The 27619-nt window shown below is 33.5% G+C and overlaps 1 protein-coding gene across 3 annotated transcripts in view; it reads right to left on the bottom strand.

Moving 5' to 3' along the window:
• Positions 1-27619, bottom strand: part of LOC144450258 (LIM and SH3 domain protein 1-like) — a 46121-nt gene that overhangs the window by 6136 nt on the left and 12366 nt on the right. For 2 of the 3 annotated variants that reach the window (XM_078140853.1, XM_078140855.1), the window contains exons 4-6: positions 25296-25494; positions 7336-7392; positions 622-707 (exon numbers count right to left, since the gene is read on the bottom strand). In XM_078140853.1, the coding sequence (XP_077996979.1) occupies positions 622-707; positions 7336-7392; positions 25296-25494 (342 nt within the window). The remainder of the gene's footprint in view (positions 1-621; positions 708-7335; positions 7393-25295; positions 25495-27619) is intronic. The other variant, XM_078140854.1, reaches the window with a different exon arrangement.

The raw sequence follows: 27619 nt of genomic DNA, 5'->3' as shown, positions 1-27619 counted from the left end.
TGTTGAGGCTCTACAAGACAAGGCCACTCAGCTTACTATTGTTGAGGCTCTACAAGACAAGGCCACTCAGCTTGCTATTGTTGAGGCTAAACAAGATGAGGCCATTGAGCTTACTATTGTTGAGGCTCAGCAAGATGATGCCACTCAGCTTCCTATTATTGAGGCTAAACAAGATGAGGCCATTCAGCTTACTATTATTGAGGCTAAACAAAGTAAGGCCATTCAGCTTACTCTTGTTGAGGCCATCCAAGATAAGGCCACTCAGCTTACTATTGTTGAGACTAAAGAAGATGAGCCCACTCAGCTTACTATTGTTGAGGCTCTACAAGACAAGGCCACTCAGCTTGCTATTGTTGAGGCTAAACAAGATGAGGCCATTGAGCTTACTATTGTTGAGGCTCAGCAAGATGATGCCACTCAGCTTCCTATTATTGAGGCTAAACAAGATGAGGCCATTCAGCTTACTATTATTGAGGCTCTACAAGATAAAGCCACTCAGCTTACTCTTGTTGAGGCCATCCAAGATAAGGCCACTCAGCTTACTATTGTTGAGGCTAAACAAAGTAAGGCCACTCAGCTTACTATTATTGAGGCTCTAGAAGATAAGGCCAGTCAGCTTACCTTTGTTGAGGACCTGTAGGACTCGCTATCACTGAGTGGATTGTAATTCTCTATACTTCCTATCCTACGTGGTGGTGGTTGGCTGACTGTAAAAAAACAACATAAAACAATAATCTCACCGACTGTTAACAATACGCCATAGAGTGACACATCATAATACCATAAGTTGGTACTAGACACTTGTACCACACTTTGGACTCGACACTTGTACCATAAGTTGGACACTTGCACCACACTTTGGACTAGACATTTGTACCATAAGTTGGACTAGACATTTGTACCACACTTTGGACTAGACATTTGTACCATAAGTTGGACTAGACATTTGTACCATAAGTTGGACTAGACACTTGTACCACACTTTGGACTAGACATTTGTACCATAAGTTGGTACTAGACACTTGTACCATAAGTTGGACTAGACACTTGTACCACACTTTGGACTAGACATTTGTACCATAAGTTGGACTAGACATTTGTACCATAAGTTGGACTAGACACTTGTACCACACTTTGGACTAGACATTTGTACCATAAGTTGGACTAGACATTTGTACCATAAGTTGGACTAGACGCTTGTACCACACTTTGGACTAGACATTTGTACCATAAGTTGGACTAGGCATTTGTACCATAAGTTGGACTAGACATTTGTACTATAAGTTGGACTAGGCATTTGTACTATAAGTTGGACTAGACATTTGTACCATAAGTTGGACTAGGCATTTGTACTATAAGTTGGACTAGACACTTGTACCATAAGTTGGACTAGACATTTGTACCATAAGTTGGACTAGACATTTGTACCACGTTTCAGTATAGTATAACATCCATTATTTCAACCTCTCTGGGGACATGAATTTCTATTCTATTGGGATATGCAGACAGTACAGTTATTCAATTTTTGTGGACGTCATATTTTTCCATGTTCACAATATTGACATTATCACACATACTGATAGTTTCTACATAATGCAATATTGACATTATCACACATTCTGATAGTTTCTACATAATGCAATATTGACATTATCACACATACTGATACAGTTTCTATATAATGCAATATTGACATTATCACACATACTGATACAGTTTCTATATAATGCAATATTGACATTATCACACATACTGATACAGTTTCTATATAATGCAATATTGACATTATCACACATTCTGATAGTTTCTATATAATGCTATATTGACATTATCACACATACTGATAGTTTCTACATAATGCAATATTGACATTATCACACATACTGATAGTTTCTACATAATGCTATATTGACATTATCACACATACTGATACAGTTTCTATATAATGCAATATTGACATTATCACACATACTGATACAGTTTCTATATAATGCTATATTGACATTATCACACATACTGATATAGTTTCTACATAATGCAATATTGACATTATCACACATTCTGATAGTTTCTACATAATGCAATATTGACATTATCACACATACTGATACAGTTTCTATATAATGCTATATTGACATTATCACACATACTGATACAGTTTCTACATAATGCAATATTGACATTATCACACATTCTGATACAGTTTCTACATAATGCAATATTGACATTATCACACATACTGATACAGTTTCTACATAATGCAGTATTGACATTATCACACATACTGATACAGTTTCTACATAATGCTATATTGACATTATCACACATTCTGATAGTTTCTACATAATGCAATATTGACATTATCACACATACTGATACAGTTTCTACATAATGCAGTATTGACATTATCACACATACTGATACAGTTTCTACATAATGCAGTATTGACATTATCACACATACTGATACAGTTTCTACATAATGCAATATTAACATTATCACACATTCTGATAGTTTCTACATAATGCAATATTGACATTATCACACATACTGATACAGTTTCTACATAATGCAATATTGACATTATCACACATACTGATACAGTTTCTACATAATGCAATATTGACATTATCACACATTCTGATAGTTTCTATATAATGCTATATTGACATTATCACACATACTGATAGTTTCTACATAATGCAGTATTGACATTATCACACATTCTGATAGTTTCTACATAATGCAATATTGACATTATCACACATACTGATACAGTTTCTACATAATGCAATATTGACATTATCACACATACTGATACAGTTTCTACATAATGCAATATTGACATTATCACACATACTGATACAGTTTCTACATAATGCAATATTGACATTATCACACATTCTGATAGTTTCTATATAATGCTATATTGACATTATCACACATACTGATAGTTTCTACATAATGCAATATTGACATTATCACACATTCTGATAGTTTCTACATAATGCAATATTGACATTATCACACATACTGATACAGTTTCTATATAATGCAATATTGACATTATCACACATACTGATACAGTTTCTACATAATGCTATATTGACATTATCACACATACTGATACAGTTTCTACATAATGCAATATTGACATTATCACACATACTGATACAGTTTCTATATAATGCAATATTGACATTATCACACATACTGATACAGTTTCTACATAATGCTATATTGACATTATCACACATTCTGATAGTTTCTACATAATGCAATATTGACATTATCACACATACTGATACAGTTTCTACATAATGCAGTATTGACATTATCACACATACTGATACAGTTTCTACATAATGCAGTATTGACATTATCACACATACTGATACAGTTTCTACATAATGCAATATTGACATTATCACACATTCTGATAGTTTCTACATAATGCAATATTGACATTATCACACATACTGATACAGTTTCTACATAATGCAATATTGACATTATCACACATACTGATACAGTTTCTACATAATGCAATATTGACATTATCACACATACTGATACAGTTTCTACATAATGCAATATTGACATTATCACACATTCTGATAGTTTCTATATAATGCTATATTGACATTATCACACATACTGATAGTTTCTACATAATGCAGTATTGACATCACACATTCTGATAGTTTCTACATAATGCAATATTGACATTATCACACATACTGATACAGTTTCTATATAATGCAATATTGACATTATCACACATACTGAGTTTCTACATAATGCAGTATTGACATTATCACACATACTGATAGTTTCTACATAATGCAATATTGACATTATCACACATACTGATATAGTTTCTATATAATGCAGTATTGACATTATCACACATACTGATAGTTTCTACATAATGCTATATTGACATTATCACACATACTGATACAGTTTCTACATAATGCTATATTGACATTATCACACATACTGATAGTTTCTACATAATGCAATATTGACATTATCACACATACTGATACAGTTTCTACATAATGCAATATTGACATTATCACACATACTGATAGTTTCTATATAATGCTATATTGACATTATCACACATACTGATACAGTTTCTACATAATGCAGTATTGACATTATCACACATACTGATAGTTTCTACATAATGCTATATTGACATTATCACACATTCTGATAGTTTCTACATAATGCAATATTGACATTATCACACATACTGATACAGTTTCTACATAATGCAATATTGACATTATCACACATTCTGATAGTTTCTACATAATGCAATATTGACATTATCACACATACTGATACAGTTTCTATATAATGCAGTATTGACATTATCACACATTCTGATAGTTTCTACATAATGCAATATTGACATTATCACACATACTGATACAGTTTCTATATAATGCAATATTGACATTATCACACATACTGATATAGTTTCTACATAATGCAATATTGACATTATCACACATACTGATACAGTTTCTATATAATGCTATATTGACATTATCACACATACTGATACAGTTTCTACATAATGCTATATTGACATTATCACACATTCTGATAGTTTCTACATAATGCTATATTGACATTATCACACATACTGATATAGTTTCTACATAATGCTATGTTGACATTATCACACATACTGATACAGTTTCTACATAATGCAATATTGACATTATCACACATACTGATACAGTTTCTATATAATGCAGTATTGACATTATCACACATACTGATAGTTTCTACATAATGCAATATTGACATTATCACACATACTGATACAGTTTCTATATAATGCAATATTGACATTATCACACATACTGATACAGTTTCTACATAATGCAATATTGACATTATCACACATACTGATAGTTTCTACATAATGCAGTATTGACATTATCACACATACTGATAGTTTCTACATAATGCTATATTGACATTATCACACATTCTGATAGTTTCTACATAATGCAATATTGACATTATCACACATACTGATAGTTTCTATATAATGCTATATTGACATTATCACACATACTGATAGTTTCTACATAATGCTATATTGACATTATCACACATTCTGATAGTTTCTATATAATGCTATATTGACATTATCACACATACTGATAGTTTCTACATAATGCAATATTGACATTATCACACATTCTGATAGTTTCTATATAATGCTATATTGACATTATCACACATACTGATACAGTTTCTACATAATGCAATATTGACATTATCACACATACTGATAGTTTCTACATAATGCTATATTGACATTATCACACATACTGATACAGTTTCTACATAATGCAATATTGACATTATCACACATACTGATACAGTTTCTATATAATGCAGTATTGACATTATCACACATACTGATAGTTTCTACATAATGCAATATTGACATTATCACACATTCTGATAGTTTCTACATAATGCAATATTGACATTATCACACATACTGATACAGTTTCTACATAATGCAATATTGACATTATCACACATTCTGATAGTTTCTACATAATGCAATATTGACATTATCACACATACTGATACAGTTTCTATATAATGCAGTATTGACATTATCACACATTCTGATAGTTTCTACATAATGCAATATTGACATTATCACACATACTGATACAGTTTCTATATAATGCAATATTGACATTATCACACATACTGATATAGTTTCTACATAATGCAATATTGACATTATCACACATACTGATACAGTTTCTATATAATGCTATATTGACATTATCACACATACTGATACAGTTTCTACATAATGCTATATTGACATTATCACACATTCTGATAGTTTCTACATAATGCTATATTGACATTATCACACATACTGATATAGTTTCTACATAATGCTATGTTGACATTATCACACATACTGATACAGTTTCTACATAATGCAATATTGACATTATCACACATACTGATACAGTTTCTATATAATGCAGTATTGACATTATCACACATACTGATAGTTTCTACATAATGCAATATTGACATTATCACACATACTGATACAGTTTCTATATAATGCAATATTGACATTATCACACATACTGATACAGTTTCTACATAATGCAATATTGACATTATCACACATACTGATAGTTTCTACATAATGCAGTATTGACATTATCACACATACTGATAGTTTCTACATAATGCTATATTGACATTATCACACATTCTGATAGTTTCTACATAATGCAATATTGACATTATCACACATACTGATAGTTTCTATATAATGCTATATTGACATTATCACACATACTGATAGTTTCTACATAATGCTATATTGACATTATCACACATTCTGATAGTTTCTATATAATGCTATATTGACATTATCACACATACTGATAGTTTCTACATAATGCAATATTGACATTATCACACATTCTGATAGTTTCTATATAATGCTATATTGACATTATCACACATACTGATACAGTTTCTACATAATGCAATATTGACATTATCACACATACTGATAGTTTCTACATAATGCTATATTGACATTATCACACATACTGATACAGTTTCTACATAATGCAATATTGACATTATCACACATACTGATACAGTTTCTATATAATGCAGTATTGACATTATCACACATACTGATAGTTTCTACATAATGCAATATTGACATTATCACACATACTGATACAGTTTCTACATAATGCAATATTGACATTATCACACATACTGATACAGTTTCTACATAATGCAGTATTGACATTATCACACATACTGATACAGTTTCTACATAATGCTATATTGACATTATCACACATACTGATACATTTTCTACATAATGCAGTATTAAATACTGAATGATGTAGTTGAACATTGAAATCGGTTGGTGTATGCCAGAGATATGTGGGTGAACACATGCACACACACACACACACACACACACACATGCACAGACAGATAGAATCCTATTGTATGTATACTATAATAAATAAATTCTACCTACCGACTCAACTTTGAAGTTGGGCATTATTGGAACTACAAAAACAATTTTTGGCCTAATGTGACATCCATGGACATCTTTGTGCAAATCTATTTTACCCCATTTGACATCAAAAGGCAAGCAATATATGCTAATCTAGTTTACCCCATGTGACATCCATGGCCAATCATCATTTGAAATCCATGGGCCAATCATCATGTGACATTCATAGACCAATCATCTCAGAGTATATGATGGTAATGAGTTACCTGAATCCAAGTCTTTGATTGGGTCATAATCATCTACTTGAGGTGGTGGTGGTTGTCCTGTGAGAAGTAAAAACAAACAATATGGTTGAGTCGTGACACTGTTCACCCAAATCATGATTGATTCATTGACGTCGTGACACTGTTTACCCAAATCATGGTTGATTCATTGACACTGTTCACCCAAATCATGGTTAATGTAACTCAATTCATTTCTGTTTCTCACTGTCACATCAGATAAAAGATGGGCTAGTTTTTATTGGTAGGTAAAAATCACTGTCACATCAGATAAAAGATGGGCTAGTTTTTATTGGTAGGTAAAAATCACTGTCACATCAGATAAAAGATGGGCTGGTTTTTATTGGTAGGTAAAAACAAGAGAAAAGAGTAAGTATGGGTATAAATGTTGATGATTCTTTCACTTCATAATATTTGTATTTTTTTCAGAAATGACAAATAAATAAAGTCAGATGACTATAAATCAACTTTTGTTTTATGAAAAGTCTTGTACTTCAGATATAAATTATCATTTTTATAGATTAGAGTTGCTATCATTTCATAAATAAAAATGATCATTTTTTTAACGGACTAGAAGTATCACATGACCATCTTAAATGATGTTGCTTATTTTCTAAACTGGCCATAGAGGGCGTTAATATTTTTCCTTATTTTGAAATACATAGAAATATAAAGAGTCGTCCTTGGAACGATAAAAATCTAAATATTCCACACCAACCCCAAATTAATTAAAATCACCATTACCACCATTAGCAATAACTGACCAGACCAACTCACCATTAGCAATAACTGACTAGACCAACTCACCATTAGCAATAACTGACCAGACCAACTCACCATTAGCAATAACTGACTAGATCAACTCACCATTAGCAATAATAACACATTTAGTAATACTAGTAGTAGTAGATACACAACCCATTACAGCTATTTTCAGAGAATCTTGACCAAGCTGTGAGAATGAACTATCAAGATCAGTGAGACTGATCACAAGGTTTCATGTTGAGATAGACACCATAAAAATAGCACACACAAACATCCCTTACACTGTGTGGACTCTGTAGACACCATAAAGATAACACACAAACATCCCTTACACTGTGTGGACTCTGTAGACACAATAAAGATAAGACACAAACATCCCTTACACTGTATGGACTCTGTAGACACAATAAAAATAACACACAGACATCCCTTACACTGTGTGGACTCTGTAGACACAATAAAGATAACACACAGACATCCCTTACACTGTGTGGACTCTGTAGACACCATAAAGATAACACACAGACATCCCTTACACAGTGTGGACTCTGTAGACACAATAAAGATAACACACAAACATCCCTTACACTGTGTGGACTCTGTCGACACCATAAAGATAACACACAAACATCCCTTACACTGTATGGACTCTGTAGACACCATAAAGATAACACACAAACATCCCTTACACTGTGTGGACTCTGTAGACACAATAAAGATAACACACAAACATCCCTTACACTGTGTGGACTCTGTAGACACAATAAAGATAACACACAGACATCCCTTACACTGTGTGGACTCTGTAGACACCATATAGATAACACACAAACATCCCTTACACAGTGTGGACTCTGTAGACACCATAAAGATAACACACAAACATCCCTTACACAGTGTGGACTCTGTAGACACCATAAAGATAACACACAAACATCCCTTACACTGTGTGGACTCTGTAGACACGATAAAGATAACACACAAACATCCCTTACACTGTGTGGACTCTGTAGACACCATAAAGATAACACACAGACATCCCTTACACTGTGTGGACTCTGTAGACACCATAAAGATAACACACAAACATCCCTTACACTGTGTGGACTCTGTAGACACCATAAAGATAACACACAAACATCCCTTACACTGTGTGGACTCTGTAGACACCATAAAGATAACACACAAACATCCCTTACACTGTGTGGACTCTGTAGACACCATATAGATAACACACAAACATCCCTTACACTGTGTGGACTCTGTAGACACAATAAAGATAACACACAGACATCCCTTACACTGTGTGGACTCTGTAGACACCATAAAGATAACACACAAACATCCCTTACACTGTGTGGACTCTGTAGACACAATAAAGATAACACACAAACATCCCTTACACTGTGTGGACTCTGTAGACACGATAAAGATAACACACAAACATCCCTTACACTGTGTGGACTCTGTAGACACCATAAAGATAACACACAGACATCCCTTACACTGTGTGGACTCTGTAGACACCATAAAGATAACACACAAACATCCCTTACACTGTGTGGACTCTGTAGACACAATAAAGATAACACACAAACATCCCTTACACTGTGTGGACTCTGTAGACACCATAAAGATAACACACAAACATCCCTTACACTGTGTGGACTCTGTAGACACCATATAGATAACACACAAACATCCCTTACACTGTGTGGACTCTGTAGACACAATAAAGATAACACACAGACATCCCTTACACTGTGTGGACTCTGTAGACACCATAAAGATAACACACAAACATCCCTTACACTGTGTGGACTCTGTAGACACAATAAAGATAACACACAAACATCCCTTACACTGTGTGGACTCTGTAGACACCATAAAGATAACACACAAACATCCCTTACACTGTGTGGACTCTGTAGACACCATAAAGATAACACACAAACATCCCTTACACTGTGTGGACTCTGTAGACACAATAAAGATAACACACAAACATCCCTTACACTGTGTGGACTCTGTAGACACCATAAAGATAACACACAAACATCCCTTACACTGTGTGGACTCTGTAGACACCATATAGATAACACACAAACATCCCTTACACTGTGTGGACTCTGTAGACACCATAAAGATAACACACAAACATCCCTTACACTGTGTGGACTCTGTAGACACCATAAAGATAACACACAAACATCCCTTACACTGTGTGGACTCTGTAGACACAATAAAGATAACACACAGACATCCCTTACACTGTGTGGACTCTGTAGACACAATAAAGATAACACACAGACATCCCTTACACTGTGTGGACTCTGTAGACACAATAAAGATAACACACAGACATCCCTTACACTGTGTGGACTCTGTAGACACAATAAAGATAACACACAGACATCCCTTACACTGTGTGGACTCTGTAGACACCATAAAGATAACACACAGACATCCCTTACACTGTGTGGACTCTGTAGACACAATAAAGATAACACACAAACATCCCTTACACTGTGTGGACTCTGTATTTAGTTAATGATATAAACAGTAACTACATAATGACTGAAACAATTGAGTTGGCTACTGACCATGGATTTTGTTTGAATGCCAAGAAGTTATATCTCATGTCTATTGTAATTATAGTAATGTGTATGCTGTTACTGTTTTATATCATTAACTAAATGAAGGGCCCACACAGTGTAAGTGATGTGTGTGTGTGCTATTTTTATGGTGTCTATCTCAACATGAAACCTTGTGATTAGGCTCACTGATCTTGATAGTTTATTTAATAGCTATGGCAGGATTCTCAGAAAATAATTGTAAATCATGGATAAGATGTTAGAACAGAATTCAAATCTGTTACAAATCTATCTGTACCAGTAGTGTTATTAAAAGGGGAACACCACTCCAGGAAATAGTGACATTTTGACAAATTATTGGTTCTGAAGAGTCATTTCATGATTTTACATCACCAACAATTATTTGTGATTTGAGAGAAACATCAAGTTGATCTTGTGCCTTCATAGGATATCTTTGCTATGTGCTATTGCATCATGGGAGTCTGCAGAAATAATATATTCATGGTTTCACAATGAATATTCATGACATGTTTTCCATTGAAAGGAGTAAGTGCATATGACTGATATATTCAGTGTGCAACAATGAATATGTTAGTTTTGCTGACTCCCATGATGCAATGTCCCATATCAAAGATACTGTATAAAGACACAAGATCAACTTTGTGTTTCTACTGACTCCCATGATGCAATGTCCCATATCAAAGATACTGTATAAAGACACAAGATCAACTTTGTGTTTCTACTGACTCCCATGATGCAATGTCCCACATCAAAGATACTGTATAAAGACACAAGATCAACTTTGTGTTTCTACTGACTCCCATGATGCAATGTCCCATATCAAAGATACTATATAAAGACACAAGATCAACTTTGTGTTTCTACTGACTCCCATGATGCAATGTCCCATATCAAAGATACTGTACAAAGACACAAGATCAACTTTGTGTTTCTACTGACTCCCATGATGCAATGTCCCATATCAAAGATATTGTATAAAGACACAAGATCAACTTTGTGTTTCTACTGACTCCCATGATGTAATGTCCCATATCAAAGATACTGTATAAAGACACAAGATCAACTTTGTGTTTCTACTGACTCCCATGATGCAATGTCCCATATCAAAGATATTGTATAAAGACACAAGATCAACTTTGTGTTTCTACTGACTCCCATGATGTAATGTCCCATATCAAAGATATTGTATAAAGACACAAGATCAACTTTGTGTTTCTACTGACTCCCATGATGCAATGTCCCATATCAAAGATACTGTATAAAGACACAAGATCAGCTTTGTGTTTCTACTGACTCCATTGATGCAATGTCCCATATCAAAGATACTATATAAAGACACAAGATCAACTTTGTGTTTCTACTGACTCCCATGATGCAATGTCCCATATCAAAGATATTGTATAAAGACACAAGATCAACTTTGTGTTTCTACTGACTCCCATGATGTAATGTCCCATATCAAAGATATTGTATAAAGACACAAGATCAACTTTGTGTTTCTACTGACTCCATTGATGTAATGTCCCATATCAAAGATACTGTATAAAGACACAAGATCAGCTTTGTGTTTCTACTGACTCCATTGATGCAATGTCCCATATCAAAGATACTATATAAAGACACAAGATCAACTTTGTGTTTCTACTGACTCCCATGATGCAATGTCCCATATCAAAGATATTGTATAAAGACACAAGATCAACTTTGTGTTTCTACTGACTCCCATGATGTAATGTCCCATATCAAAGATACTGTATAAAGACACAAGATCAACTTTGTGTTTCTACTGACTCCCATGATGCAATGTCCCATATCAAAGATACTGTATAAAGACACAAGATCAGCTTTGTGTTTCTACTGACTCCATTGATGCAATGTCCCATATCAAAGATACTATATAAAGACACAAGATCAACTTTGTGTTTCTACTGACTCCCATGATGCAATGTCCCATATCAAAGATATTGTATAAAGACACAAGATCAACTTTGTGTTTCTACTGACTCCCATGATGTAATGTCCCATATCAAAGATATTGTATAAAGACACAAGATCAACTTTGTGTTTCTACTGACTCCATTGATGTAATGTCCCATATCAAAGATACTGTATAAAGACACAAGATCAGCTTTGTGTTTCTACTGACTCCATTGATGCAATGTCCCATATCAAAGATACTATATAAAGACACAAGATCAACTTTGTGTTTCTACTGACTCCCATGATGTAATGTCCCATATCAAAGATATTGTATAAAGACACAAGATCAACTTTGTGTTTCTACTGACTCCCATGATGCAATGTCCCATATCAAAGATACTGTATAAAGACACAAGATCAGCTTTGTGTTTCTACTGACTCCATTGATGCAATGTCCCATATCAAAGATACTATATAAAGACACAAGATCAACTTTGTGTTTCTACTGACTCCCATGATGTAATGTCCCATATCAAAGATACTGTATAAAGACACAAGATCAACTTTGTGTTTCTACTGACTCCCATGATGTAATGTCCCATATCAAAGATATTGTATAAAGACACAAGATCAACTTTGTGTTTCTACTGACTCCCATGATGTAATGTCCCATATCAAAGATATTGTATAAAGACACAAGATCAGCTTTGTGTTTCTATAAAATTGCACGTAATTGTTGGTGATATAAAATCATGAAATGACTCTCCAGAACCCATATTTTCTGAAAATTTCTTTATTTCCTGGAGTGGTGTTCCTTTTTCAAAAACCGATGCATGCAATTTTTAGACCTGTATTGTGTAAGTCAAGCTTCCTGTCAAGCAGACAGAAAGAATACACACTTTAGTTTCCAAACAGTCAGACAGACAGACAGAGACAGACAGAGAAACAGAGACTAAGACAGAAAGACAGACAGAGACAGACACGCCAAGAAAAACACAGACAGGCAGACAGACAGACAGACAGACAAGACAAGTTTGAGAGCAGTACATGTATTCATGCGATAGACAAAGAGAGTCAAACAAACAGAAACAGAGACCGAGACAGAGGCCGAGACAGACACACAGACAGACAGACAGACAGACAGACAGAGAACGAGACAGACAGACTGAGACCCTCACATCTGATTATTAGACCATGTTAGTTACCAGTCACAGCAAAGTATCAATGGCATGGTAACTATGACAACATGCCTGTGTACTATATAACAAAAAGTTCTTACCAATGCCAGCAGTGAACAGTATGTACACATGATGTAATGTACACATGATGTGATGACAGCAAGCATGAAGAAAAGAGAAAGAAGCTACCATGTCAATGGTTGTCATGGAGGCTGTCAATGGTTGTTATGGAGGCTGTCAATGGTTGTCATGGAGGCTGTCAATGGTTGTTATGGAGGCTGTCAATGGTTGTCATGGAGGCTGTCAATGGTTGTCATGGAGGCTGTCAGGAAGGTGAAATAGCAACAAAGTAGCAGCAGAGATTAAAGATGATGATGACACTGTTTTTAACAGGTAAATCTAAACACTTCTTATTCACCACCACTTTAGAACTCTCTGACAACTTTAGAACTTGTCTCACAACTATAGAACTGTCTCACTATTTTAGAACTGTCTCACTAATTTAGAACTGTCTCACTAATTTAGAACTGGAACACAATATTTAGAACTGTCACTATTTTAGAACTGTCTGACAATATTTAGAACTGTCTCACTAATTTAGAACTGTCACTATTTTAGAACTGTCTCACAATATTTAGAACTGTCTCACTAATTTAGAACTGTCACTATTTTAGAACTGTCTCACAATATTTAGAACTGTCTCACTAATTTAGAACTGTCACTATTTTAGAACTGTCTCACAATATTTAGAACTGTCTCACTAATTTAGAACTGTCTCACTATTTTAGAACTGTCTCACAATATTTAGAACTGTCTCACTAATTTAGAACTGTCTCACTATTTTAGAACTGTCTCACAATATTTAGAACTGTCTCACTAATTTAGAACTGTCTCACTATATTTAGAACTGTCTCACAATATTTAGAACTGTCTCACAATATTTAGAACTGTCTCACTAATTTAGAACTGTCTCACAATATTTAGAACTGTCTCACTAATTTAGAACTGTCTCACTAATTTAGAACTGTCTCACTATTTTAGAACTGTCTCACTATTTTAGAACTGTCTCACAATATTTAGAACTGTCTGACTAATTTAGAACTGTCACTATTTTAGAACTGTCTCACAACTATAGAACTGTCTCACTAATTTAGAACTGTCTCACTAATTTAGAACTGTCTCACTAATTTAGAACTGTCTCACTATTTTAGAACTGTCTCACTATTTTAGAACTGTCTCACTATTTTAGAACTGTCTCACTAATTTAGAACTGTCTCACTAATTTAGAACTGTCTCACTAATTTAGAACTGTCTCACTATATTTAGAACTGTCTGACTAATTTAGAACTGTCTGACAATATTTAGAACTGTCTCACTAATTTAGAACTGTCTCACTATTTTAGAACTGTCTCACTATTTTAGAACTGTCTCACTAATTTAGAACTGTCTCACTAATTTAGAACTGTCTCACTAATTTAGAACTGTCTCACTATATTTAGAACTGTCTGACTAATTTAGAACTGTCTCACAATATTTAGAACTGTCTCACTAATTTAGAACTGTCTCACTAATTTAGAACTGTCTCACTATTTTAGAACTGTCTCACTAATTTAGAACTGTCTGACAATATTTAGAACTGTCTCACTATTTTAGAACTGTCTCACTAATTTAGAACTGTCTGACAATATTTAGAACTGTCTCACTATTTTAGAACTGTCTCACTAATTTAGAACTGTCTGACAATATTTAGAACTGTCTCACTATTTTAGAACTGTCTCACTATTTTAGAACTGTCTCACTATATTTAGAACTGTCTGACTAATTTAGAACTGTCTCACTAATTTAGAACTGTCTCACTATTTTAGAACTGTCTCACTAATTTAGAACTGTCTCACTATATTTAGAACTGTCTGACAATATTTAGAACTGTCTCACTAATTTAGAACTGTCTCACAATATTTAGAACTGTAACACAATATTTAGAACTGTCTCACTAATTTAGAACTGTCTCACTATTTTAGAACTGTCTCACTATTTTAGAACTGTCTCACAATATTTAGAACTGTCTCACTAATTTAGAACTGTCTCACTATTTTAGAACTGTCTCACTATTTTAGAACTGTCTCACTAATTTAGAACTGTCTCACTATTTTAGAACTGTCTGACTAATTTAGAACTGTCTCACTATTTTAGAACTGTCTGACTAATTTAGAACTGTAACACAATATTTAGAACTGTCTGACTAATTTAGAACTGTCTCACTAATTTAGAACTGTCTCACTAATTTAGAACTGTCTCACTAATTTAGAACTGTCTCACTAATTTAGAACTGTAACACAATATTTAGAACTGTCTCACTAATTTAGAACTGTCTCACTAATTTAGAACTGTCTCACAATATTTAGAACTGTCTCACTAATTTAGAACTGTCTCACTATTTTAGAACTGTCTCACTATTTTAGAACTGTCTCACTATTTTAGAACTGTCTGACTAATTTAGAACTGTCTCACTAATTTAGAACTGTCTCACTATTTTAGAACTGTCTGACTAATTTAGAACTGTCTCACTATTTTAGAACTGTCTGACTAATTTAGAACTGTAACACAATATTTAGAACTGTCTGACTAATTTAGAACTGTCTCACTAATTTAGAACTGTCTCACTAATTTAGAACTGTCTCACTATTTTAGAACTGTCTGACTAATTTAGAACTGTCTCACTAATTTAGAACTGTCTCACTAATTTAGAACTGTCTCACTAATTTAGAACTGTCTCACTATTTTAGAACTGTCTGACTAATTTAGAACTGTCTCACTAATTTAGAACTGTCTCACTAATTTAGAACTGTCTCACTAATTTAGAACTGTAACACAATATTTAGAACTGTCACTATTTTAGAACTGTCTCACAACTATAGAACTGTCTCACTAATTTAGAACTGTAACACAATATTTAGAACTGTCTCACTATTTTAGAACTGTCTCACTAATTTAGAACTGTCTCACTAATTTAGAACTGTCTCACTATTTTAGAACTGTAACACAATATTTAGAACTGTCTCACTAATTTAGAACTGTCTCACTAATTTAGAACTGTCTGACTAATTTAGAACTGTCTCACTAATTTAGAACTGTCTCACTAATTTAGAACTGTCTCACTAATTTAGAACTGTCTCACTAATTTAGAACTGTCTGACTAATTTAGAACTGTCTGACAATATTTAGAACTGTCTGACAATATTTAGAACTGTCTCACTAATTTAGAACTGTCTCACTAATTTAGAACTGTCTCACTATTTTAGAACTGTCTCACAATATTTAGAACTGTCTCACTAATTTAGAACTGTCTCACTATTTTAGAACTGTCTCACTATTTTAGAACTGTCTCACTAATTTAGAACTGTCTCACTATTTTAGAACTGTCTGACTAATTTAGAACTGTCTCACTATTTTAGAACTGTCTGACTAATTTAGAACTGTAACACAATATTTAGAACTGTCTGACTAATTTAGAACTGTCTCACTAATTTAGAACTGTCTCACTAATTTAGAACTGTCTCACTAATTTAGAACTGTCTCACTAATTTAGAACTGTAACACAATATTTAGAACTGTCTCACTAATTTAGAACTGTCTCACTAATTTAGAACTGTCTCACAATATTTAGAACTGTCTCACTAATTTAGAACTGTCTCACTATTTTAGAACTGTCTCACTATTTTAGAACTGTCTCACTATTTTAGAACTGTCTGACTAATTTAGAACTGTCTCACTAATTTAGAACTGTCTGACTAATTTAGAACTGTCTCACTATTTTAGAACTGTCTCACTATTTTAGAACTGTCTCACTATTTTAGAACTGTCTGACTAATTTAGAACTGTCTCACTATTTTAGAACTGTCTGACTAATTTAGAACTGTCTCACTATTTTAGAACTGTCTCACTATTTTAGAACTGTCTCACTATTTTAGAACTGTCTCACTATTTTAGAACTGTCTGACTAATTTAGAACTGTCTCACTATTTTAGAACTGTCTCACTATTTTAGAACTGTCTCACTATTTTAGAACTGTCTGACTAATTTAGAACTGTCTCACTATTTTAGAACTGTCTGACTAATTTAGAACTGTCTCACTATTTTAGAACTGTCTCACTATTTTAGAACTGTCTCACTATTTTAGAACTGTCTGACTAATTTAGAACTGTCTCACTATTTTAGAACTGTCTGACTAATTTAGAACTGTAACACAATATTTAGAACTGTCTGACTAATTTAGAACTGTCTCACTAATTTAGAACTGTCTCACTAATTTAGAACTGTCTCACTATTTTAGAACTGTCTGACTAATTTAGAACTGTCTCACTAATTTAGAACTGTCTCACTAATTTAGAACTGTCTCACTAATTTAGAACTGTCTCACTATTTTAGAACTGTCTGACTAATTTAGAACTGTCTCACTAATTTAGAACTGTCTCACTAATTTAGAACTGTCTCACTAATTTAGAACTGTAACACAATATTTAGAACTGTCACTATTTTAGAACTGTCTCACAACTATAGAACTGTCTCACTAATTTAGAACTGTAACACAATATTTAGAACTGTCTCACTATTTTAGAACTGTCTCACTATTTTAGAACTGTAACACAATATTTAGAACTGTCTCACTAATTTAGAACTGTCTCACTAATTTAGAACTGTCTGACTAATTTAGAACTGTCTCACTAATTTAGAACTGTCTCACTAATTTAGAACTGTCTCACTAATTTAGAACTGTCTCACTAATTTAGAACTGTCTCACAATATTTAGAACTGTCTGACAATATTTAGAACTGTCTCACTAATTTAGAACTGTCTCACAATATTTAGAACTGTCTGACTATTTTAGAACTGTCTGACAATATTTAGAACTGTCTCACTAATTTAGAACTGTCTCACAATATTTAGAACTGTCTGACTATTTTAGAACTGTCTGACAATATTTAGAACTGTCTCACTAATTTAGAACTGTCTCACAATATTTAGAACTGTCTGACAATATTTAGAACTGTCTCACTAATTTAGAACTGTCTCACAATATTTAGAACTGTCTGACTATTTTAGAACTGTCTGACAATATTTAGAACTGTCTCACTAATTTAGAACTGTCTCACAATATTTAGAACTGTCTGACTATTTTAGAACTGTCTCACTATATTTAGAACTGTCTCACTAATTTAGAACTGTCTCACTAATTTAGAACTGTCTCACTATATTTAGAACTGTCTCACTATTTTAGAACTGTCTCACTAATTTAGAACTGTCTGACAATATTTAGAACTGTCTCACTAATTTAGAACTGTCTCACTATATTTAGAACTGTCTCACTATTTTAGAACTGTCTCACTAATTTAGAACTGTCTGACAATATTTAGAACTGTCTCACTAATTTAGAACTGTCTCACTAATTTAGAACTGTCTGACAATATTTAGAACTGTCTCACTAATTTAGAACTGTCTCACTATATTTAGAACTGTCTCACTATTTTAGAACTGTCTCACTAATTTAGAACTGTCTGACAATATTTAGAACTGTCTCACTAATTTAGAACTGTCTCACAATATTTAGAACTGTCTGACAATATTTAGAACTGTCTCACTAATTTAGAACTGTCTCACTATATTTAGAACTGTCTCACTATTTTAGAACTGTCTCACTAATTTAGAACTGTCTGACAATATTTAGAACTGTCTCACTAATTTAGAACTGTCTCACAATATTTAGAACTGTCTGACAATATTTAGAACTGTCTGACTAATTTAGAACTGTCTGACAATATTTAGAACTGTCTCACTAATTTAGAACTGTCTCACTAATTTAGAACTGTCTCACTATTTTAGAACTGTCTCACTAATTTAGAACTGTCTGACAATATTTAGAACTGTCTCACTAATTTAGAACTGTCTCACAATATTTAGAACTGTCTGACAATATTTAGAACTGTCTGACTAATTTAGAACTGTCTGACAATATTTAGAACTGTCTCACTAATTTAGAACTGTCTCACTAATTTAGAACTGTCTCACAACTATAGAACTGTCTGACAATATTTAGAACTGTCTCACAATATTTAGAACTGTCTCACTAATTTAGAACTGTCTCACTAATTTAGAACTGTCTCACTAATTTAGAACTGTCTCACAACTATAGAACTGTCTGACAATATTTAGAACTGTCTGACTATTTTAGAACTGTCTCACTAATTTAGAACTGTCTCACTAATTTAGAACTGTCTGACTATTTTAGAACTGTCTCACTAATTTAGAACTGTCTCACTAATTTAGAACTGTCTCACTAATTTAGAACTGTCTGACAATATTTAGAACTGTCTCACTAATTTAGAACTGTCTGACAATATTTAGAACTGTCTCACTAATTTAGAACTGTCTCACTAATTTAGAACTGTCTCACTATTTTAGAACTGTCTCACTATTTTAGAACTGTCTCACTAATTTAGAACTGTCTCACTAATTTAGAACTGTCTCACTAATTTAGAACTGTCTCACTATTTTAGAACTGTCTGACAATATTTAGAACTGTCTCACTCAGGGTTCGTACACTTAAAGCAAAACAAAATTCCAGGACTTTCCAGGGGTTTTTCGTCAGTTTTCCAGGGGTATTCATATTGATTTTGGCCATTTTCCAGGGGTGTTGACACTAAAGTATATTTTTTGAATGACATCTAATTGTCTGATGTGGACGAGAAAAAAATTAACAACAGTTCCCATATGTCACAAAACATTTTAAAGACAATCGACACTATGCAAGATGTTGGTTTCAAAACCACGTTTGCATGCGTACGCGAAGATTAACGGAGAAACCTCTGTCATACCCCCTAAGTAGCAGTTTCGTCAAGCTGGTGCATTGATCGTGTAAGATTGAGTCGCAGCATTCGTCAGTCTAATTCAGACATATCCAGAAAAATAAATTAAAAACTAAAGTTTGCCCTTGTTATTGTATGGTTTGATGTTACTAGGTTTATAAGTCACTAAAATAATTTTTTTCTTCAAAATTTAGAATAAAAACGTCATTTACGTAACGAAATTTCGAGCTATGAATAACTGAATACATTCATCGCTTGCGCCTCGATGTTTATGTACGGATGCCACGAGTTGCGGAACATCGTGATTTCTCAACTCAACTTGACCATTGACGAATGTTACTGTATCGACAACATAAAACAGTAGTTTATTCTTTTAGAACATGTAACACAAATACCTATTTATCGACGACATAAAAGTCACAACCGTACTTCCACAACCCGGAAATTCAACTGCACTTCACGAGGCCCTAGCCCTAGTATTGCCATGCCTGAGCTTGTAGTATGTCGACTCGTGCGCCGAACTTGTAACAATTTCTAATCGTGGTTGATGATGCTTTGATACTCGCTACAATGTTACGATAATCTTGTTAGCAGACCTATTGTTACCCCCGGCCGGCACTGCATGCAATATCAATTATCATGTCCCTGAAATGACGACTGGGAGTTGGAGTAGCAATACACGTAAGATCGAAACAAACACTGCGGCGCCCCCCATTCAACTACGCATAGGCACGGTCTGTGGGGCAAAGTGTCTCGTGTACCGATCGTTTGACTGTCTGGGTTTAATCGGCGTGAATTTTGATTCACCACCGTGGCGAAAGACTTTGAAAATATTTTCGCCATTTCACATTTACGAGATTCAGAACCCTATGAATGGGTGGCACGAGCAAACATGACGATCGTCAATATTAATCGATCGATTGATCATGATCATTTTCCAGGGTTTTCCAGGGGTAGGGCGCACTTTCCAGGGTTTTCCAGGGTTTTCCAGGGAGGGTTTGAAATTCCAGGGTTTTCCAGGGTTTTCCAGGACCGTGCGAACCCTGCTCACTAATTTAGAACTGTCTCACTAATTTAGAACTGTCTGACAATATTTAGAACTGTCTCACTAATTTAGAACTGTCTCACTAATTTAGAACTGTCTCACAACTATAGAACTGTCTGACAATATTTAGAACTGTCTGACTAATTTAGAACTGTCTCACTAATTTAGAACTGTCTGACTATTTTAGAACTGTCTGACAATATTTAGAACTGTCTGACTAATTTAGAACTGTCTCACTAATTTAGAACTGTCTCACTAATTTAGAACTGTCTCACTAATTTAGAACTGTCTCACTAATTTAGAACTGTCTCACTAATTTAGAACTGTCTGACTAATTTAGAACTGTCTGACAATATTTAGAACTGTCTGACAATATTTAGAACTGTCTGACTAATTTAGAACTGTCTCACTAATTTAGAACTGTCTCACTAATTTAGAACTGTCTGACTAATTTAGAACTGTCTGACTAATTTAGAACTGTCTGACAATATTTAGAACTGTCTGACAATATTTAGAACTGTCTGACTAATTTAGAACTGTCTGACTAATTTAGAACTGTCTCACTAATTTAGAACTGTCTGACTAATTTAGAACTGTCTCACTAATTTAGAACTGTCTCACTAATTTAGAACTGTCTCACTAATTTAGAACTGTCTGACTATTTTAGAACTGTCTGACAATATTTAGAACTGTCTGACTAATTTAGAACTGTCTCACTAATTTAGAACTGTCTGACTAATTTAGAACTGTCTGACTAATTTAGAACTGTCTCACTAATTTAGAACTGTCTCACTAATTTAGAACTGTCTCACTAATTTAGAACTGTCTGACTAATTTAGAACTGTCTGACTAATTTAGAACTGTCTGACTAATTTAGAACTGTCTCACTAATTTAGAACTGTCTGACTAATTTAGAACTGTAACACTAATTTAGAACTGTAACACTAATTTAGAACTGTCTGACTAATTTAGAACTGTAACACTAATTTAGAACTGTAACACTAATTTAGAACTGTCTCACTAATTTAGAACTGTCTGACTAATTTAGAACTGTAACACTAATTTAGAACTGTCTCACTAATTTAGAACTGTCTGACTATTTTAGAACTGTCTCACTAATTTAGAACTGTCACTATTTTAGAACTGTCTGACTAATTTAGAACTGTCTCACAATATTTAGAACTGTCTCACTAATTTAGAACTGTCTCACTAATTTAGAACTGTCTCACTAATTTAGAACTGTAACACAATATTTAGAACTGTCACTATTTTAGAACTGTCTCACTATTTTAGAACTGTCTCACTATTTTAGAACTGTCTCACTAATTTAGAACTGTCTCACTAATTTAGAACTGTCTCACTATTTTAGAACTGTAACACAATATTTAGAACTGTCTCACTATTTTAGAACTATCTCACTATTTTAGAACTGTAACACAATATTTAGAACTGTCACTATTTTAGAACTGTCTCACTATTTTAGAACTGTAACACAATATTTAGAACTGTCTCACTAATTTAGAACTGTCTCACAATATTTAGAACTGTCTCACTAATTTAGAACTGTCTCACTATATTTAGAACTGTCTGACTAATTTAGAACTGTCTCACAATATTTAGAACTGTCTCACTAATTTAGAACTGTCTCACAATATTTAGAACTGTCTCACTAATTTAGAACTGTCTCACTATATTTAGAACTGTCTGACTAATTTAGAACTGTCTCACAATATTTAGAACTGTCTCACTAATTTAGAACTGTCTCACTATATTTAGAACTGTCTGACTAATTTAGAACTGTCTCACTAATTTAGAACTGTCTGACTAATTTAGAACTGTCTCACTAATTTAGAACTGTCTCACTAATTTAGAACTGTCTGACAATATTTAGAACTGTCACTAATTTAGAACTGTCTCACAATATTTAGAACTGTCTCACTAATTTAGAACTGTCTCACTAATTTAGAACTGTCTGACAATATTTAGAACTGTCACTAATTTAGAACTGTCTCACAATATTTAGAACTGTCTCACAATATTTAGAACTGTCTCACAATATTTAGAACTGTCTCACTATTTTAGAACTGTAACACAATATTTAGAACTGTCTCACAATATTTAGAACTGTCACACAATATTTAGAACTGTCTCACAATATTTAGAACTGTCACACAATATTTAGAACTGTAACACAATATTTAGAACTGTAACACAATATTTAGAACTGTAACACAATATTTAGAACTGTCTCACTAATTTAGAACTGTCTCACTATTTTAGAACTGTCTGACTATTTTAGAACTGTCTCACTAATTTAGAACTATCTGACAATATTTAGAACTGTCTCACTATTTTAGAACTGTCTGACAATATTTAGAACTATCTGACAATATTTAGAACTGTCTGACTATTTTAGAACTGTCTGACAATATTTAGAACTGTCTCACTATTTTAGAACTATCTGACAATATTTAGAACTGTCTCACTAATTTAGAACTGTCTCACTAATTTAGAACTATCTGACAATATTTAGAACTGTCTGACTATTTTAGAACTGTCTGACAATATTTAGAACTGTCTGACTATTTTAGAACTATCTGACAATATTTAGAACTGTCTCACTAATTTAGAACTATCTGACAATATTTAGAACTGTCTGACTATTTTAGAACTGTCTGACAATATTTAGAACTGTCTCACTAATTTAGAACTATCTGACAATATTTAGAACTGTCTGACTATTTTAGAACTGTCTGACAATATTTAGAACTGTCTCACTAATTTAGAACTATCTGACAATATTTAGAACTGTCTCACTATTTTAGAACTATCTGACAATATTTAGAACTGTCTGACTATTTTAGAACTATCTGACAATATTTAGAACTGTCTGACTATTTTAGAACTATCTGACAATATTTAGAACTGTCTCACTAATTTAGAACTATCTGACAATATTTAGAACTGTCTCACTAATTTAGAACTGTCTCACTAATTTAGAACTGTCTCACAACTTTAGAACTGTCTGACAACTTTAGAACCAGTGTTCTCCACGACTGGTATAAACAGCCAGCACCCTGCTTTAAATGTTTTGCACCCATGTATATCAACCATTTGCCCTTTTGTCATAGTCTCTCACGTCCGTATTGTTCCATGAACATGTGTATCCTTTGAAGCTGTCATTACCGTCATTATTTCATACTAATGTTGTGATGTCATAATTAGAAATGTACATTTATCATCTACATACTAATGTTGTAATGTCATAATTAGAAATGTACATGTATCATCTACATACTAATGTTGTAATGTCATAATTAGAAATGTACATGTATCATCTACATACTAATGTTGTAATGTCATAATTAGAAATGTATATGTATCATCTACATACTAATGTTGTAATGTCATAATTAGAAATGTACATGTATCATCTACATACTAATGTTGTAATGTCATAATTAGAATAAACCTATGTTGTCATGTTGTGATGTACAATACATGAAAATGCTGTGATGTACAAACCAGTGTCATGTTGAGAGTGATATAAACAACATACCTATTTGGCTTGGTTGCATAACACCTTCTTGTTCATTAAAAGGTCTCCGTTGTTCCATCATAAGTCTTTGTTCTTGATGACCATGATATGTTGTCTGACTCTGTATCTGTGTGTTTTTCTTAATCCTAAGTGTTTCTGGATCATCAACCACCGACGTCATTCTACCCTTAGCATCTTCAAAATCTTTGTGATATTTCACCTACAGAAATAGTCATAGCAACACAAATATTTGTGTCTAAAGATATTGTGATATCACACACACACATACATACATACGTACGTACGTACGCACGCACACACACACGCACGCACGCACGCATGCACGCACACACACACACATACATACACACACACATACACACACACACATACATACATACATACATACACACACACACACACACACATACATACATACACACACACACACACATACATACATACATACATACATGCATGCATGCATGCATGCATGCATGCATACATACACACACACATACATACATACATACATACATACATACACACATACATACACACACACATACATACATACATACATACATACATACATATATACATACATACGTACATACATACATACATACATACATACATACATACATACACACATACATACATATATACATACATATATACATACATACATACATACATACTGTATTACACACACACACATACACACATACAGTTGGTATACACATACGTACATGTACCATACACAGACAGACAGACACAACACAGCACACCACAGCACAGCACAGCACAGTACAGCACAGCACAACAACACAGCACAACACAACACAACACAACACAACACAACACAACACAACACAACACAACACAATATATTAAGGGATGATCACACAATGCGACACAAGACCAACAAACAACCATTGTTAGTGTAACACTGTAAGTTAAAAAAAATACACCTCTACCCTTACCCCTACCCTACCACTAAACGAGTGTTCACAAGTGTGACATCAAACATTTATATATGATAAACAGTAGCGGTCACACCACTACCGTCAATGTAATGTCAAAACATGGTTGTAAACACATTAAAATACTACCAGACACCCAGCACCATATCTCACATTAGAAGTAAATTTTTATCAACTTATCAACATCTCAGTGGTAAATATAAAAGCTGTTATCATTGCAGGAGTGAAAATTTTCAATCAAATTTGGTGAGAAATGCAAAAATGAAGTTAAGCAATCGCACTGACGCCAGACCCCTTAATGAATAAAGTTTACTTATTGAGCTTGTGTGACATACCTATCAAACTAGCTACAAACTTTAAATAAATGTTTTTGGTTCAATAAATTATAATGATAGTTTCTTAGGAAAACAAGCGACCTATCGGTCAGAATAGCTCCGCTGTTGTTTTTTTTAATTTAATTTTTTATTTTGGTGACATGTAGAAGTGGTTCAGGTCTTCAGCTCTTCGAGTCACTATGCAGTTTTGTTTTAGCGATGCAATAAAGTGGTTAGTGGTTTCATATGATGTCTCACTATAAAACACATTTTACACAGAAGTTGGTAATGTATTGTACTTTTATACCATAGTCACCATTTTATAACAAAAATCTACTGTTATGAAAAATTGCACAAAATCTCAGAAAAAAATGACTGGGAAATGCACACAAGAAAAAGAAAAAAAGAGGATTTTGAGGTTGGCTATAAGTAATTCCAGTGTCTTACAGCTGTAACCCTGGAAAATTTTAATGATGAATGAAATAAACTAGGGATCTAAAATAATTTTGAGGCAATTTGAATTTCAATTTTCTAACAAATTTACAAAGTCAACAACATTCAACTTGTTCTAGTTGTGGTAGATATATATAGGGAAGAAATGTACTAATCGCCATCTTAGTTTCCGTACGGCGACAATCTCAAGTACCCGGAAGAGAGTCATTCTCAGCCATACGTTACAGTGGTAACACTCGTTCATGTTCGGTTACCTTTCACAAAGAAAACACAACGAAATGGTTGAAATGATCTTTTTTTAATTTCTTTTCATCACAACAACAAAATCTGCGTGATCAAAAGTGTTGTAAACTAAACCAGAAAGAATTATCGGACTGGCTAAACTTCCCGATGAACTGGAAGGTCCTACTACTTCCAAGTAAGCCTCGATAGTACTATAGTTCGTGAGAAAATCGTCTCAAACTAGCGATACAACTTTCAAAATATAACTTGACATGTCTTCATTTGTTAGAGTTATACAATTCAAGACGGGTTTTCACTCGAAAACAACAATTCTGTGAATAATGACACTCTGAATGTTACCACTGTAACG

The sequence above is a fragment of the Glandiceps talaboti genome, chromosome 19 (assembly GCF_964340395.1).
Source record: "Glandiceps talaboti chromosome 19, keGlaTala1.1, whole genome shotgun sequence".
Classification (NCBI taxonomy): Eukaryota; Metazoa; Hemichordata; class Enteropneusta; family Spengelidae; genus Glandiceps; species Glandiceps talaboti.
Note: the sequence above shows the minus strand (reverse complement) of the source record. Positions and strands in the feature narration are given on the sequence as shown.